This window comes from Bidens hawaiensis, unplaced genomic scaffold, assembly GCF_021521415.1.
Source record: "Bidens hawaiensis isolate Kalapana, Puna unplaced genomic scaffold, B.hawaiensis_p1.1 tig00018600_1, whole genome shotgun sequence".
In the NCBI taxonomy this organism is placed as follows: domain Eukaryota; kingdom Viridiplantae; phylum Streptophyta; class Magnoliopsida; order Asterales; family Asteraceae; genus Bidens; species Bidens hawaiensis.
Window position 1 is genome coordinate 111,348 of NW_027492818.1, and position 17,478 is coordinate 128,825.

General features: G+C 33.8%; 1 protein-coding gene and 1 pseudogene across 1 annotated transcript; one reads left to right on the forward strand and one right to left on the reverse strand.

The window, feature by feature from the left end:
• Nucleotides 1–1,408: 1,408 nt before the first annotated feature.
• LOC143556516 (sucrose transport protein SUC8 pseudogene) lies at nt 1,409–3,305 on the forward strand (annotated as a pseudogene).
• Nucleotides 3,306–9,172: 5,867 nt separating this feature from the next.
• On the reverse strand, nt 9,173–17,194 carry LOC143556510 (plasma membrane ATPase 1-like). The gene is made up of 21 exons (XM_077045807.1): nt 17,010–17,194; nt 16,795–16,914; nt 16,618–16,716; nt 16,399–16,536; nt 16,186–16,314; nt 15,932–16,111; nt 15,524–15,730; nt 15,202–15,321; nt 14,993–15,112; nt 14,126–14,248; nt 13,932–14,036; nt 13,704–13,848; nt 12,628–12,792; nt 12,308–12,546; nt 11,323–11,355; nt 11,149–11,230; nt 10,893–11,053; nt 10,067–10,252; nt 9,797–9,979; nt 9,544–9,722; nt 9,173–9,469 (listed from the first exon to the last, which is right to left on the reverse strand). The coding sequence occupies exons 1-21, from the start codon at nt 17,064–17,066 to the stop codon at nt 9,373–9,375; spliced, it is 2,868 nt and encodes a 955-aa protein (XP_076901922.1). The 5' UTR covers nt 17,067–17,194; the 3' UTR covers nt 9,173–9,372.
• Nucleotides 17,195–17,478: the final 284 nt, after the last annotated feature.

Consider the following 17,478-nt stretch of genomic DNA (forward strand, 5'->3'; position numbering starts at 1 on the left):
ATATTTTCATAACAAATAGTATATATATATATATATATACTTACACACACACACATACGTGTATATATATATATACAATTCAATCTTTTACTCTTTTCTTTGTTATGTTTATTTTTCTTTTATCGAGGTATCGAGTATAATCTCGACTTAAGGCTTAAGGCTTAAGCCTTTAATATAATATTATATTATATTTATTTGTCGTTACGCCTAACCTTGTTGGCGTTTTAGAAACCCTAGGAACTCGAGCAACACTCCAATGTCGTTTTTCTTCGTTGTCTTGAACAACGTATTTCCTTGTCGCCAAATGATATCACGAATTCTTCAATACTTGTTGGCACGCTTTTCGAGACTCATTGCCATGAAAACAAACACCTTCTTGGTTGTATGTGGGTGGAGGGTGGCACGAACTTTGAGGAAATGTCGACACTGAAATCGAGGATCGGGACACGTTTATCGAGGCGGATCGAATATACGAATATGGTATTGTAGAGAGATGTTAGAGAGAGAAACAAGTGTGTGAAATCTGGTGTGGATTATGAAGACCCGGACCTTGCTATTTATAGACAAGATTTTGGACCCCATCGCGATACGCGATGGGTCCTTGGACTAGCCTATGAGTCACCAAGTAGGTCTGCCACGTGGCGGCGGTGTTGCCACGTGGCAGCAGATAATGCCACCGTGTGCCACGTGGCACACGTGTCAAAACGTGTCAGACACCTCATCGCATATCGCGATGGGTTTCTCTGATGATCCATCGCGTAGGGCGATAGGTTAGAAAATCAGAATTTTCATTTTTAACCTTGAAGTTTGGAATTTGATAGAATTGATCCCTAGACTTTAAAAACTTGACATTTTTGGCTCATAATTTCCGTAATGTTACACTTTAATAACCGGATTTGAGTTTTGGAATACCTAAACCTGACCCAAACCCAATCTATTGCCATTGATTTAATTTAGTTGTAACTAGGTCAGAGACCAACAATATGCACGTATTTTTATACCACAGTCCTACGGGCAGAGATTATACAATGTCAAGCAACTAAGATATTCATAATACGATCCAACAATATGCACGTAGTATACGTAATACAAAATTAAAAATGATAATAGGTAATAAGATTATAAATATAAAAAGCATAACAATTATATTCCTTGACTAACACCTTTAGATCCGCAGGCATCAGCCAAGAATGTTATTAAGTACTTTTCTGCTGCTACATTGAGTGAAATTTTAAGTTTATGAAGTATGTATTATGAGTAAATCCATCCGCGATAAATTTTAAGTTTGTGCTTAAACTTTAACTAGTATTAAGCCTCCTCTCCCCTGGTTGCGGAGAGGGGCGTAAAACTATGAAAAAATTAATGGCGAAACGTTTTATTCAAGTCATGTGGTGAATATGTATTATGAGTAAATCCATCCGCGATAAATTTTAAGTTTGTGCTTAAACTTTAACTAGTATTAAGCCTCCTCTCCCCTGGTTGCGGAGAGGGGCGTAAAACTATGAAAAAATTAATGGCGAAACGTTTTATTCAAGTCATGTGGTGAAGGGGGCGAAACCTCACTTTGCATCAAGACTGTCACACCTAACGAAAATCAAATGTAAAATGTTAAATCACGCACGTCCATTGCGGAGTTGTTGACGCGCAAATGTTAAAACGAAACGTGTAAATAATATAAAAGATAAAACTAAGTCGACTTAGATATCCTGTGTTGATACGGGTTGTCAGCATGAAAAAATAGATGTAAAAACGTTGAACCACACGCGCGCGTTGCAACTTGTAAAATTAGACTGAAACGTTGAATGAAAAGTTTGTAAATGAAAGCGTATAGTAAAACTTCTTATGCATATGGTACTAATGTTGTACAGCAAAATAAGCTAAGAGAACAATAAATAAAGCACAAAAATATTGTCTTGTAAAACATAACAAGGTTGTATAATACTAAAAAGCAAAGAGTACAATAGATAAAACATAATTAGAAAGTTGTCTATTATTATTTTGTTTAGGTTGATGGAATACTTGTTTTATTATTTTATTAGTCTGATTTTTGAAAATTTTTACTGGAGATGGCTTATACGCAATAAAATTTCTAAATATATTTAAAAAACATGCTGTAACATGTAACTTGTAAGTTTAAACAATGCATTATTGGAGTAATCCTTCTTCTTGTGTTAAGTGTGGATACCAAGATAAATTTAAAACGTAACACAAAAAATGGTAAGAAGTAAAACACAAATTACATCATCATATCTCCATTTACATAAAGTATACCACCTTCCTCAATTACCATCTCCATTTACAATAACTCAATAAGTATACCATCTTCCGGCCATCATACCCACCCAGTTAACTAAAACTAGCATCAATGGAAACACAAACACAGCCATCGCACCAGCCGCAACACCACCAGCCACCGCCACAACGACCATTGTGGCAAACTATCATGGTGGTTGCGATCGCCACCGGGGTCCAGTTCGGCTGGGCTCTTCAACTCATTGGCGTTCCTCACCGTTATTCCTCCTTTATATGGCTTTGTGGCCCTGTCTCCGGCATGATCGTATAACCGGTCGTTGGATACTATTCCGACCGATGTACATCGTGGTTTGGCCGCCGCCGCCGGCAGTGGCACTTGTGACGGTGCTCCTCATCGGCTACGCGACCGATATAGGAGTAATCGCGGGTGATAGCTTACGTGGCCATATCAAACATCGCGTTCTAGGGGTGTTCGTCTTAGGATTTTGGATCCTAGACGTTGCCAACAACACTCAATAGGGACCTTGTAGAGCGTTGTTGGCGGACCTTGCAAATTCACACTCCAACCGGATCCGCACCGGGAACACATTCTTTGACTTCTTCATGGGGTTAGGGAATGTGTTGGGGTCGTACAAGCACCTCCACATCATATCCCCATTTACCAAAACATTGGCATGTGATGACACTATTGTGCCAACCTGAAGACATGTTTTCTGATCGCCGTACTTCTCATGGTGTTGATAGCTGCAGTGGTCCTTTGGGCCGTGCCTGAGGTCCCGTTTGTGCCGCTGGTCGAGCCCAGTATGTTCACAGCATTACAACGGCCGATTTGGGTGTTGATGTTGGTGACATTCTTCACATTGGCATGGTTCCCTTTTTTGTTATACACCACAGACTGGATGGGGAGTGATATATACGGGGGATAGGTGGGTGATCATGGAATGGTGGAGTTGTATAACAGAGGGGTGCAGATAGGCGTTGTAGGATTACTCGTTAACTTGGTAGTTGCCGGATTTGTGTCACTACCGATAGAACATTTGTGTTTGCATTAAAAATCAACAAAAAACATACAACCTACATAAAAACATATAATCTACACTTGTTCTAAGAATAAGACAACATATAACCTACACACGAAATACATATAACCTACACACAAAATTTATCATCAATGAAATACACACGTACACGAAAACATATAACCTACACACGAAAAACATATAACCTGCACACGAAAAATTTTATCTTACACAAATACAATTTATTCATACATTAATTTCTTTTTATTCAAAACCAATTTCTTCAAACTCAACATATCAATATCCATTAATACGTAGTTACATTGTAATGAATAATACAAAAAACTATCTTACACTTGTTTGCATTAAATGTCAATAAAAAATATACAACCTACACAAAATCATATAACTTACACTTGTTCTAAGAATAAAAAAACATATAACCTACATACAAAAAACATATAACTTACGCATGTGTAGGATATGTGTACTTTGTGTAATTTATATAATTGTTGATGTCGAATTACATATGTAAGTTGTATGATTTTTGTATGTTGCACGTTTTTATCACTCAAAACAAGTGTATGTTATATAACTTTGTGTAGGTTGTATATTTATTGTTTACATTTAATGGATACATTTGTATGATATTTTTTTATTATTATTTATGACAATAATTTTTATAGACATTACAATTGAAAAAAATATATATTATGTTTTGATATTTAGTGCTAAAAAACATGCTAATAAATTGAGTGGAAATTATTTTTTTAATATAAAGAGTATTATTATATGAATAAATTGTATTTATGTTGAATAAAATGAAGAATGCGTAAATAAAAAATAGAACTAAAGTAGTGTTTTTATCTTTTTAATTGTTATAGTTAAATTAGTTAGATATATTAGTTAAAGAGAGATTTATTATGATTATATTAGTTGTATTATTGGAGAGAGAGTGTGCATTTATTGTTGCATTTACATCTTTTTAATTATTTTTAAATATTTAAAACCTAAAATAAAACTAGCGGCCCATATTCATTTCTTTCATTTCTTGCAATAATTCGATTTCTTTCTTGAACTTAAACATATATATATACAAGCTTTAGAAACCCGTGTATTACACGGGATAAATTAATATATAAATTATAATGAATAATTTAATACAAATAAAAAAAGATAATAAGTCTCTTTATATTATGTAAAAAAAATGTATTACAAATATAGTCGTTTTATATCATCGAATATATTTGAATATTAATTGTAAATGGTTTGTTCTACCATCGGTATACAATAATGAAGTAATGCCACTAGAAGCAACAATTAAAATAATAAGACCTTTCGATATGAAAGATGTAGCTAAAGTTTTTCACAAAACTATTATACATTTCATATCCGGTCATAGACAAAAACGACAATAGGTTTTTTTAACCAATTTCATGTTGTTCTTATAAACACACTATTATTCAACTATCACATTATCAAAATAGTATTATAATAAATATAAATAATGGAAAATTTGTCTATGATATTTAAGACTAAATATTTGTTAAAAAAATTTATTATAGTTTTCTTTAATATGAAGTTGTCTCAAAAAATTGAATGTTAGTGTACTCTTTAAACATGAACTCTTTTATATATACATTTCAATTTTAATGAAAATATATTTAGACACGTAATTATTATATTAATACTTTTTTTTATATTAAGTATGTTTAGAATATAATTTATGGCATTAATAATTCAATCAATGGAGATTGACCAATTAATACGGTATGTTGAATTTATAATCAATAAAATATATTTAAAACCAAGATTTTTTTTCTTTTCCATCAATAGAAGAGAAGTGATTTGACGGGAATTTGATAGTGAGAGTTAATCTCAAAATGCCATGTGTCAGAATTATTTTCTTTTATTAGTATAGGTAGATATATATATATATATATATATATATATATATATATAGGGTTTGGATCAAATACAATTGAAATTAACATGCTAAACGTGAGAATCAAGTAGAGTAATTACATATACAGGTAGAGTAATTATGTAATTACACCATAGAGTAATTATGTAATTACTCTATGGTGTAATTACATAATTACTCTACCTGTATATGTAATTACTCTACTTGATTCTCACGTTTAGCACGTTAATTTTATTTGTACGTTACCTTTCTCCTTTTCTTTTGTTAGTATATATATATGTATGTATATATATATATATATAAACATACAAAAATTAAAGATTAGTCCATGTATATCAACTAAATCAAATGTTTCCAATTCTTGTTTAGATAACGAGTTTTAGACTATACAAAACCTGTTTATAACAATCCTAACAAATTACATCAAAACCAAATATGAGAGTTTTTTCTTAAAATGGATTGCAAGAAAAAACTATTTATCAAAATGGATGATTTTAAAATTATTTATTAAATTAGGTGATATTTGAAAACCTCGTTATTCTCTTCTCACTCGTAATTTTATAGGATGTAAATATCTCCTGTAGTTTTTATAATTAAAATAAAGTGGACCAAAATATGAACCCTAATTCAGCGAAACAAACATAAAAGAATTCAACAAATTGAGTACCCAAAACCCCTCTAACCAGATTAACAACATTACAAACTAACCATTGAAACACTCAAAGATTCAAACTTTATACAAAAACAGAGTCATACCTATACCTGAACTGAAGGGTTGTTCCCATGGTGAAAAGTTGGTTGAGATAGCTTGAACTTGATTCAAAACAAATTGATATTACTACAATTATTGAGTTGATGTTAGTTCACATGGTGAAGTATTTTATTTTGATTGCGACAACAATAAAAAGTTACTTTCCCGTAAAGGATGGGTGGGTGGATGAATGAATGAAGTAAACTCTAGACGGGTTGGACCGTACCGATCGATAATAATAATAATAATACTCTGTCGTGGATGAAGAGATTTCTTTTTAAATGCTACTTTTGTCTTTTTAACTTTTGGCCTTGTTGGAGACCCAGAAACTGCCTGCTTTGATGCTTCCAGCCTTAGTCAATGCCTTCTCCATTCTCTTAGATTAGATCTACGAGTGTGAAGATTTGACACTCAAAATTCAATCTCTACGAGTTAAATGAATCTCTCTCTATTCCATAACTTATCATCGAACAATTTTAACAGAGTTAAAGCTAAAGTATCACTCGTGTATATCTTATAACGCACAATGTACAAGTTTTTTAGCGTCATTCCCCTGGATCTAGTAATGGTTGATCTGGTTAAAGGAATTGCCAGCCAGGTGTTTTTTGCCTCATTCTCTCACTCCACTTTCCTGCTGTCTTTTCATTGATAGTCCATCAACGTTCTAATTTGTTGTTAATACTCCCTTAATGTCAGTTTTAACTTTTTAGGGGTGTCTGAGATTACTTATTTTTATCAACTTATAACTTATTAACTTTTTGAAAAGTAATATGGTGTTTGTGATTAATTATATTGTGAGAGGAAAAGTTTTATAAGTTACAATATTACAACTTATTAACTTAATGAAAAATTATTAAGAGGTAAAATAAGGAATCCCAAACACCCCCTAAAGTTATAACTTGTTTCTTAAAATATATTTTTGTAATCTTTATTAAAATGTAATTTTTTTTAGTTAAGTTGTGATAATTGAAGCTAACTCTAAAATTTGCACATGTTTATCTAGTCGTATGGTTTACTTCTACCCTCGTTTAGGTTAAAGTCTATACAATCTATATTAACTTATCGATATATCATGTAACAAATACATACTCTTTATGTAGCGCGAGCATCACACACTAGTCTTACTATGTTTTAATGATAATGGTTTTATTATGTTAAATCTAAAATATATAATGTTATTTTGATCTTTTATATTTTTTTTCAAAATATAGTAGTTCATTATTATTTTAATGAAATCTAATGTTTACATCAAGACCAAAGGTAAACAGACAAAAAAATACGACGCGATGCTACTTTTAAGAAAAATAATATAAAAAAAATTAAAATGAGCACTTCTTTTAATCAAATAACAAAAACATTGTAAAAAGACGTATTCTCTAACTAGTATTATAGTTTTTGTTTATTAATTTACTTTAATAAATAAAGAAAAAGTTGTATCTAAATGACCTCTTAAATACAACATATAATGCATCAAATTATAAGATTTTAAAGACACTTTTTTCTTTAACCATATCAATGATCGATAGGGGTGAGCAATAACTGAATCGTTAACTGAAACCGAACGATATAACCGAAAACCGAATTAACCAAAATTAACCGAACCGAACTCTTCATTTTTTAATATTTTCAAGCATTTTTCCTTCTATTTCATGTATTATATGCATTAATAGTTTAATACTATCATTTTTATGTATTTATATCTCCATTTCATGTATTAATCTCTCAATTTCATATATTTAAACCTTCATTTCATATAGTTATGCATTCATTTCATGTATTTAAACATTCATTTCATGTATTATTTAAGCAAAATTTTAGCCTAAGTTTGTTATTGGTTATTAACCGAAAACTGAACCAATAATCGATCGGTTAGGTTGGGTTAATGCTAATAACCGAACAGAACCGTGCACATCGGTTAACTTTAAATTTAATAAAAATAAATTACAATTTTAGTCCTTCAACTTCAATGAGTTTTTGTTAATTTGTATAATACTTACACATATGCCCTTATTCTAAACAAACTACCCCATGACTTTTAAACTGTCATACATTTTTCAAACGTTGATATTTTTTTTAAAAACATTACACCATAAAAATGAGCATTTTATTATCTTTAATTTAAGTACATATTGCTATAGTTTATTAATTTTAAAAAAAATTAACAGGTTACGTTATTATCAATTAGTACCGGAAAAAGGTCAGACATGTTCGGCTCATGGGTCATAACAAATTAAGGTCAGAACATGTCGATACAAAAAAATGGTTAATTTGGTTCGGTTCTCAATGGGTTCAGGTTGAAAGAGGTCAGGTCAGAACGAGCTTGGGTTAAAACGATGTTGGGTTAGAATGGGTTTCGCGTCAAAACGGGTTGGTTTAAAAAGTGGTTTTGAAATTATTGTAGATTTCATCTTTGCTTCTTGATTTTCGTCACAAGTTACGCGCGTTCAGACATTAGTTACGTGGATGACCTTATTTATGCGTGCCAGATTACTCGTGTGTAGGCGTTATGTGACGCATTCACCGACCCCGTTACGCGACTGATGTATCATTAAGCACATACCATCATCGGGATATGTACGTACTGTGGCGAGGAACGTACTGGCACCGATCACGGTCGTGCGTATTCTGCTGCATCACGCGGGTACCTGACTAGTTACCAAATGACGTATGTCTTGTATCAAATGACGTATTTTTGCTAAAAAAATGGAGTACAACTAGTGAAAGTTAAATATTCTAGTTTTATGTACATGAATACGGTCAACTATTCTAGTTTTATCAACTTGATAACGTTTACAAGTTGTTTAATCTTTACTAAAATAATGTATGGTTTACCAAAATAATACAATCTTGGTAGCATGAAATGCATATTTTATCTAAAGAAATAGATGCTGGTAGAAGATGACCGGTAGTACTTTAATACGTGTTTGTATCAGTCTATCATATATAGCCTTCCTTCCCTATCAACGCCTCTATATAATAATGTATTAAAATAAGCTCTCTAGTTTACCATTTTCATTATATTGTTAGTAACACCACCTTTATACAACGTGGCACTAGTTGCATTATCGAGCATCTTAGTTATAGTTGACAGCGTTAATACAATATCACTCGTGTTTAAAAACCGTCACTAATAAAACACCAAAGATTTCAACCCTTTTGACATGTTACGTTCAACGCTTTGGGGATCATTAGAACGACACGTAAGTACAAACTCGAACTGCACCCAGTGACAAAGTCCAAAAACTATGTAACCAAAAGCTTTTCATCATATACACAACAAATTACATCATAAAAGGTTCTCTCTCTATTCCCAGTTCACTAGTATACTTGGGGCAACCATCCAAGATAAAACAAAAAAAATAAAAAGGAGAAATTAACCTTACAAAAAGACAGTTGTTCCAAACACAAACTACCCGTCATTTGTCTCACACGGTATATGATTGTTGAATCGTCTCTATGTCGAGCCCCTTGAGTCTAACCACCGATTCAACATGACCCTTCAACGTGTGCAATTCTCTCAACCTATAATAAACCCCAACACAAACATAATAATATTATTATACATGTAATTATGTTACATAACGTGTGTTACATACCTTGCGATTTCAGCTCTCCGTTTGGCTTCTTCCGCCATCTGGTTAAGTTCCGTGACATTATTTCGGTCACCAAACATTTTGGTGTCGGGAACTTCAAGCCCATGAAGGGTTCGTTGCGCGTGGGCCCATTGTAGCTCACGTTGCTCCTTCCCAAAATCCTTTTGTCGTGTGAATGCAATCTAAAAAAACAAAAGAAATATCAATAAAACGTCATTCCCGCCCAAATTTAGACCATAAAAAAGTCAGCACGTACCCTCCTCTCGATAACGAGGTCCCAGGCCCGCCCGCTAAGTGCATATCGAATAAAGAACTTAATAAGATCAAGCGGGAAATAGAACACGATATTGTAAAGCCAGATAACACCCGCCCATCCCCACCCGATTCCTTCGACCGCAGCAAAACTCCAATTCGCATAAACCGCAATTAATGTCGCAATCTGGCATAAACCGGAAACAGTTATTATTAATATCATTTTTATTATAATAATTAATTTACTATTACATATAGCAGGCTAGCAGCATACCAATTGGGCAATTGCAAAGGCAATAACAAGGAGCCAACCGGGGCGTTCAACAAATGACCAGCTGCGGGATCTTGTTACAAAAATAAGGGCTTGACTGATTGTGCTGACTTGGAGGTAGATTGCGGAAGCCAGCTTCCGGAAATCATCGTGAGCTGTTTTCTCAAGGGTCGGAACGCCAAATGTACGCTGCGGGTTTGTTTGTAAAAAACTTAAATAAAAAATATCGTGTATGTAGGTCTAAGGTTGCTAGAAACACAAGTTATTAGAAGTGATTTGAGCCAAACAGCCCGACCCGCTTTGATCGTTACCCAGCTTGTTTTGCTTTTTACACAACCAGCCAGACCCATTTTTCGACCAAACCGGTTCGACCCATTTTGATTTTTACCCAACCGGCCCGACCCGTTTACATTTTTATTCAATCAGGACCTGTTTTTATCGTTACCCGACCAGTCCGACCCATTTTGACCGTTAGACAGCCGGTCCAACCCATTTTAACCTGTACCCAACTGGCCCGACCCCTTTTAACCTGTACCCAACCGGCCCCATTTACCCAACCGAGCCCACAACTCGTTTTTCATTTTACCCAACCCAACCCGCTCAAACAGTTTTGACCTTTTTCCAACCCATTTTGCTTTTTACCCAACCGGCTCAACCCGTTTTGACTGTTACCCAACTCATTAGTGCTTTTTACCCAACCAGGCCGTCCTGTTTTGACTTTTACCCAACCGGTCCAACCCGATATGACTATACCCAATCGTCTCGACTCATTTGATTGTTAGCGAACTGGCCCAACCCGGCAGCCCTAATAATTCAAATGTGCACGTACCGGAAAGAAGTCTGTTTTATAAGCTGCCCAGAAAAATATAACTGTCATCATGGCTAAGTAACTACAGAGAATGACACCCGTGGTGAAAATCTCGGCTAGTTTCCAGCTATCGGGAAGAGGAGACGGCTTCACTCTGTCCTTTGATATGGTCATAATGGTTCCTGAAATTAAATTTAATAGCCAAAATTATTTTATTATACGTTATAATATTAATAATAATAAATTTGTTCTAACAAAGAGAGAAAAAGGTCCGAACCATCATTAAGTATTGCGATAATAAGCACCATAAAAGGCGGGAAGTCAAACCTCCATATCAAAGCCAGCAGCATAAAACCGAGCTGGCCAGAAAGCAAATAATATTAAAAAAGATTACAAGGCGAGAGTCGAGACGGGCCAAAATACGTATTGAAGATGGACATGAGTAACTTACCACAATACGAATGGTGATTGAAACCGCGTAAATCTGTAAAGGACCGAATACAATTAGGCTCAACAAAATGTATCTAAAAGAGTATAAAAAGAGTTTATTACAAAAATGGTCCCTGTGGTTTGGCAAAAATAACAAGATTTTGAAAAGTAAGAGCATTCCCATTAGGTTCCCTATTTCTATCTCCATCTCTAAAATTTAAAGAAAACATCTAAAAAAAAATGGCTCCAGTCCATTCCCCATCTCCAAACTCTATCTCCAAATTTAGAGCAATGTCAAAGCACTCCATTTTCAACTCCCTCCTTAGTAGTTAAGATATAAATGGAAGAAAGAGAAATAAATAATAAAAAAAAAAGAATATGAAGATATAAATGGAGAATGGGTTGGGGAGGTTTTTAAAAAATGTGTATAAATTTGAGAAATTGGGGTTTTTGGTTAAATTTTAAAGATGGGGATGAAGAACCCATTAAGAATGCTCTAACATGTTTCAGGTTTGTTATCTATGGCTATCAATAAACAGGTATGCGGTCTAACACTAACTTTTGTTGAAATAACCAATCCTTATGCTTTAACTGAAAACAGTTCAGTTTCAGTTTTTTTTTTTTTTGGTTTTTACCATTGGGGCTTGAGCCTTTGGGCTGAAAACATTTTTGGCCCAAAATAACGACTTTCAGCCCAAATCTTTTTAGTTAATTATTATATTATAATTATACATTTGAGCTATAAAATATTTGGGTCACAATATTCTTATAAATTACATAACATTCAAAAATAAGCACGCAAATCCATAAAGTCGATTCCGCTTTTTTTAGTTTTAATTACATGCTAGACCAAAACCGAATTGAAGATTCAACTTTTACAAAAACATTAAACCAAACCGTTGGTTATCGTTTCATTTTGAAAATTTCAGTTTCATGCAAAACGTGTATTAAAAAAAACAAACCGGCGGCTCAACAAAACGCATATAAAAAAAATAATGGGAAATTACGGTGTAATTTTTCATCCGTTGGAAGATGGCCCGGCTGGTCAAAACCGCACTTATAATAACGCTGAGCCCAGGCTCGGTGAGAACAATATCAGACGCACTACGGGCTGCATCGGTTGCATCCGCCACTGCAATCCCAATATCTGCTTTTTTGAGGGCAGGAGCGTCATTTACTCCATCTCCAGTCATTCCACATATGTGTTTTAGGGCTTGTAACCGTTTTACAATTTCATATTTGTGTTCTGAAATTAAAAAGGTGTGTAGAGAATTAGATTTACTAATGTAGGTACGGTTCGGGTCAGTTTAGATGGGGATAAACGTACCCGGGAAAACACCCGCAAAACCATCGGCTTTTTCTATAAGTTCATCAATGGGTAACGCAGCGATTGACTCATCTTTGTTTTGACCAAGTAAAGCGGAGGACGGATACATGTTGGTTCCCATTCCGAGACGTCTTCCGGTTTCTTTCCCGATTGCCAGTTGATCACCTGTTTGAAACGGGTCAGGTCAATCCGAAGCACTTATTTTAAATCGTCTATAGATAATTTACATGTCAACTATGACTACAAAACCATATTATTGTAATAACAATAATAGTTAGCATGTGGTACACACAAAAAGATAGATTTGGGCAGCTTTGACCCGTTTGATTGTTAGTTGACTTTTATTTGACCCGTTTGACTTTTAGTTTACTGTTCTTTGACCCGTTTTGAGATAAAAATAACCTAAAAGAACCCAAAACACTTTTTTAATTCTTTTATAGACAAGTCACCTGTCAACTATGATAACAAAACTATATTATTATTATTATTATTATTATTATCAGGAGTTTGTAAACATAAAGAGTCGTGTTCGACAACGTTGACCCGATTGACTTTAAGTTGACTTTTATTTGACCTGTTTGAGATAAAAATAATAAATCGACCCAAATCACTTTTTTAATATCCTTTTGGGACAGCTCACTTGTCAACCTTGGGACAGCTCACTTGTCAACCGTGATTACAAAACTATATAATAATAATAATAATAATAATAATAATAATAATAGTAATAGTTAGATTATACACATAAAAAGCTCGTTTTGGGCATCTTCAACCTGATTGGTCCGTTTGACTTTTAGTTGATTTTTTATTGGCATGTTAGATAAAAATAACCCAAATCAACCCATTAATAGATAAAAATTTAAAATTTTAAACAACATAAATGAAAAGAAAGAACCGTTTCTAGCTCTCTTATAAAAAATAGAATTTGAAGTCAAACCTAGTACGATTGAAAACCAATTTTCAAGCAAAAGCAATTTTGTATGTACCCTTGCTCTTGTCATATTTTTCAAAAAAAAACTCAAGGACTTGCATTTTATTCAAAGTAATAGATTTGACCTCAAAAAGTCAAAACCAACCTGTAATCATTTTAACATTCACGCCAAGATTTAAAGCCCTTCGTATCGTTTCGGCACTATCATGGCGTGGCGGGTCAAAAAGCGGCATTAGACCGATAAACTGCCACGGGCCACCTGGACTCTCTTTCCGTCCCTCAGGAACTTCCTCTTTTATATAAATGGGTATATAAACAAAATCCTAAAATAATAATAATATATTTTTAGGTTATATATAATATCATGAATCACCTGGTATGCAACCGCAAGTGATCTTAACCCACGGTCCGCAAATTTGTCGATGACAGCGTGAACTCTACGTTCAATGTCTGATTTGTTGTGTGCAAGATTCAAAATCTAAGATCATATAAAAAAAAGCCCATGTAAAACAGAAAGTGCATGGAAACTTATTTATATATTTATAATTTATTTTCACGCGTATGTACCTGCTCAGGGGCACCTTTGCTGACTCTATGCATCTTACCCTGATTGTCCAAATACGTTAATGCTGTGCGTTTATCAGTAGGATTAAATGGCAGAAAGTGAAGCTCTTGAATATCAGCACGTGCCTATTAAGGTACAAAATAAGTGAACTTATATAAGAAAATAGCAACAAGATTACAAATATAATAAAGGTATCATATATAACATAAAAAGGCCGCTTGACCCGTTTTCAGTCTGTTTGACCCATATGGCTCGTTTTCATTTTTGCTAAATATTTTGACTAGAGTGCTAAGGGATAAACCAAAAGGTGTAAACGAGCCAAGCTGCTCGTGAGCCATTCGTCGCTAAAAGTTCAAATCGGGTCGAGCTTAAACGACATCAAGCCTAAAAATAAGCGTTTTTAATAAACGATCCTGAGCTTCACTTATTGAGCTAGAGCTGGCTCGCAAGACTATTATTTATATAATTTTTATTTACTCTGTGTTAAATACAAAATCATGATAGAACTATAAATGTATATAAATTACTTGATAAATAAAACGAGCCAAGCTCGAGCTTGAAAACTACTCACGAGCCAAGCCCGGCCTTGGCTTGGCTCGTATACGCCACCAGAAACAAAATTGACCCATGAATAAGTAAAGGGGTCAAGATTGCCATCTCTAGAAATTAGTTTATGAAAAAAGGAAAACAAAAGGTCAATTACCTTCCAAATCAAATAAGTTTTTATGGCTGTCCTAAAACCTGATATTTTTTTGGGTATTTTTCAACTTGTAAAGAAACATTAACAAACCAATCTTTTGCATTTTCTTTCCTCAAAAAGTTCGGTAGAACTAACATATGCTTTTTCTTAAGTAATAATCAAATATTACCTCTTTTGGATCCGCCAGCATACCGACTATTGCAGCATCAATGGCATCTTGATTTTCAGTTCTTGAGGCCCGAGCCGCCATCAAAACAACGGTATCCGGGTCTACTCCTTTCGCAAACACCTAACAAATTAAGTCAACTCAAAAAACTCAAACTAAATGTAAAAAATCCTGAATTTGTAATATAAAGAAAAACCATCTACAATACCGACCTCGATAAGATTCTTGTCAACCGTAAGCTTGTTCAAAGTCAAAGTTCCGGTTTTGTCACTGCAAAGAACATCCATTCCCGCCATTTCTTCTATAGCAGTCATTCTTTTTGTAATTGCGCCCTATATTAATCATAAAGACTGTCAAATACACCATTAAATTCAAAATTTTGATATAAAAATAAAAACTTTATCAAAGAAAGATGATGTAAGAATTTAAGACAGCTGTTGAACCATATAAAAACATAAACTTTATTTAAGAAAGATGATGTAAGAATTCAAAAAATTTGTTGAGTCATAAAAATATATACTTTATAAAAGAAACCTGTTGCGCCAATCGGTGGGACCCGATAGCCATAGTTACGGAAAGAACAGTCGGCATAGCAATCGGGATTCCTCCGATTAAAAGAACGAGAAGATTATCAACCCCGGGCCTGTATTGTCTGTCTTGAATGGGGAACATTACAATTATCTCAATCACCATTCCAACCGCAATCGAACAAATACAAAAATTCCCAATTGCAGTCAAAACCTAAAAGGTTAAAAGATCACAAAAATAATCAAACTCTTGAATTAACACACTAGCCCAGATGTAAAGTTTGAATCCTTTTTGTGCTCAGATACAAAGATTAAATATTTTTCACGGTAAAATTTGAATCTTTTTCGTGCATGGATACAAAGATTAAATATTTTTCGTGCCCAGATGTAAAGTTCGAATATTTTTCATGCTTACTTTTTGAAAATGACCAACTTGAGTTGTGCTATCAACAAGATGAGCGGCTTTCCCAAAGAACGTGTGAACCCCGGTGGCAATTACAACCGCCTCAATTTCACCTTGTTTGCAAGTCGAGCCAGAATATACACCGTCACCAGGACCTTTTGTGACCGGGAGGGACTCACCGGTTAGAGCCGACTACAAATAAAGGGTACACCGGTTCAGTACAAGATATACTAACACATGATCAAGATAAACGTTTGACCGCTCACCTGGTCAATCTTTAACGGATCACCATCGAGCAAACGCGCATCGGCCGGAATAATATCACCTAACTTTATACTAATTATATCCCCGGGGACTAACATGGAAGCATCTTCCTCGTTCCATTTCCGTAGAATCTTTTAATAATTTAAATCAATAAATAATCAATCAAGATTCAAACCGTCGAATTATTTAAAAATAATAAGAAGAATGAATCATACCTTTGCTTTTGGGGCAAGTCTTGCCATAAGAGCAGCTGCAGCATTACCAGCATTATTTTCTTCAATGAAACTAATGGTGGAATTAATTATGAGCAAAGTGATAATTCCCACAAAATCTTGCCAATCCGGAGGCTTTCCCTGCAAAGTTTTGAATCCAATTAGAGTTTATTTTTAAACATAATTTCAAGAAAATATTAGTAAAAATAGGATTTTTATTACTCCTCCATTAGCAAGGGCAATAGCCATGATAGCAGCAGCTTCCATAACCCATGACAATGGGTTCCACATAAAACCTAAAAACTTCAAGAATTTGCTTTCCTGAAAATACCCACATCACATTTTATAAAAAAAGATTCAAAATTTTTACAAGATTTGTAAACAAAAACAAAAAAGAACCTTTTTTTCTTCAAGCTTATTATGACCAAAAATGGTCAATCTTTCTTCAGCAGCAAAAGTTGTGAGACCCTCTTTGCTACATCTCAGATTCTCAAAAACCTCTTCAATGGGAATACTTTCCTGCAAAAAAGAAAAAAATCAAGAAAAAGTTAAAACAGTAAAAAAAAATTATAAAAATAATAATGGGTTGGAAGCATAGATCCATAATATGTTACCAAATCTACAGTTTCCTTCAAGACAGCTTCAAGAACTTCAGGCTTCTCATCACCCATTTTGTTTTAAGTTTCTTGAAAACTAATGGCAGATCAACAACAAGAAGATTATGAAATGAGAATATTTATTATTAAAGATTTGTGGTTTGGAAAATAGAAACAGAAAGAGGGTTCCCACCTATACCAAATCTACAAGGAAGGAGTAGTGGAACCGATGATAAGAGAAGTACAAGTACCCATGAACAGTTACACTCCCCTAAAAAAACACAAAATTAATCCTTTTTGTAATAATTGAATAATAGTTGTGGTTTTAGCATATATATTGATCAGAGGTGAGAGGGACAAAGGTTGTTAGTTTTGTATATTTGTTGAGGTTTTTACTTGTTGTAAATAAATATATGATTTATAATAACAAGTTAAAAGTATGAAGCTATATTATAATCTCATATTTATAGTATTATAAACTATTAAT

Coding starts and splice junctions, on each gene's coding strand:
- LOC143556510 (XM_077045807.1), bottom strand. CDS start 17,066: ATGGGTGATGAGAAGCCTGAAGTTCTTGAAGCTGTCTTGAAGGAAACT. Junction 16,915..17,009: donor TGAAGGAAACTGTAGATTTG/GTAACATATTAT, acceptor TCTTTTTTGCAG/GAAAGTATTCCCATTGAAGA. Junction 9,723..9,796: donor ACCTCGTTATCGAGAGGAGG/GTACGTGCTGAC, acceptor TTGTTTTTTTAG/ATTGCATTCACACGACAAAA.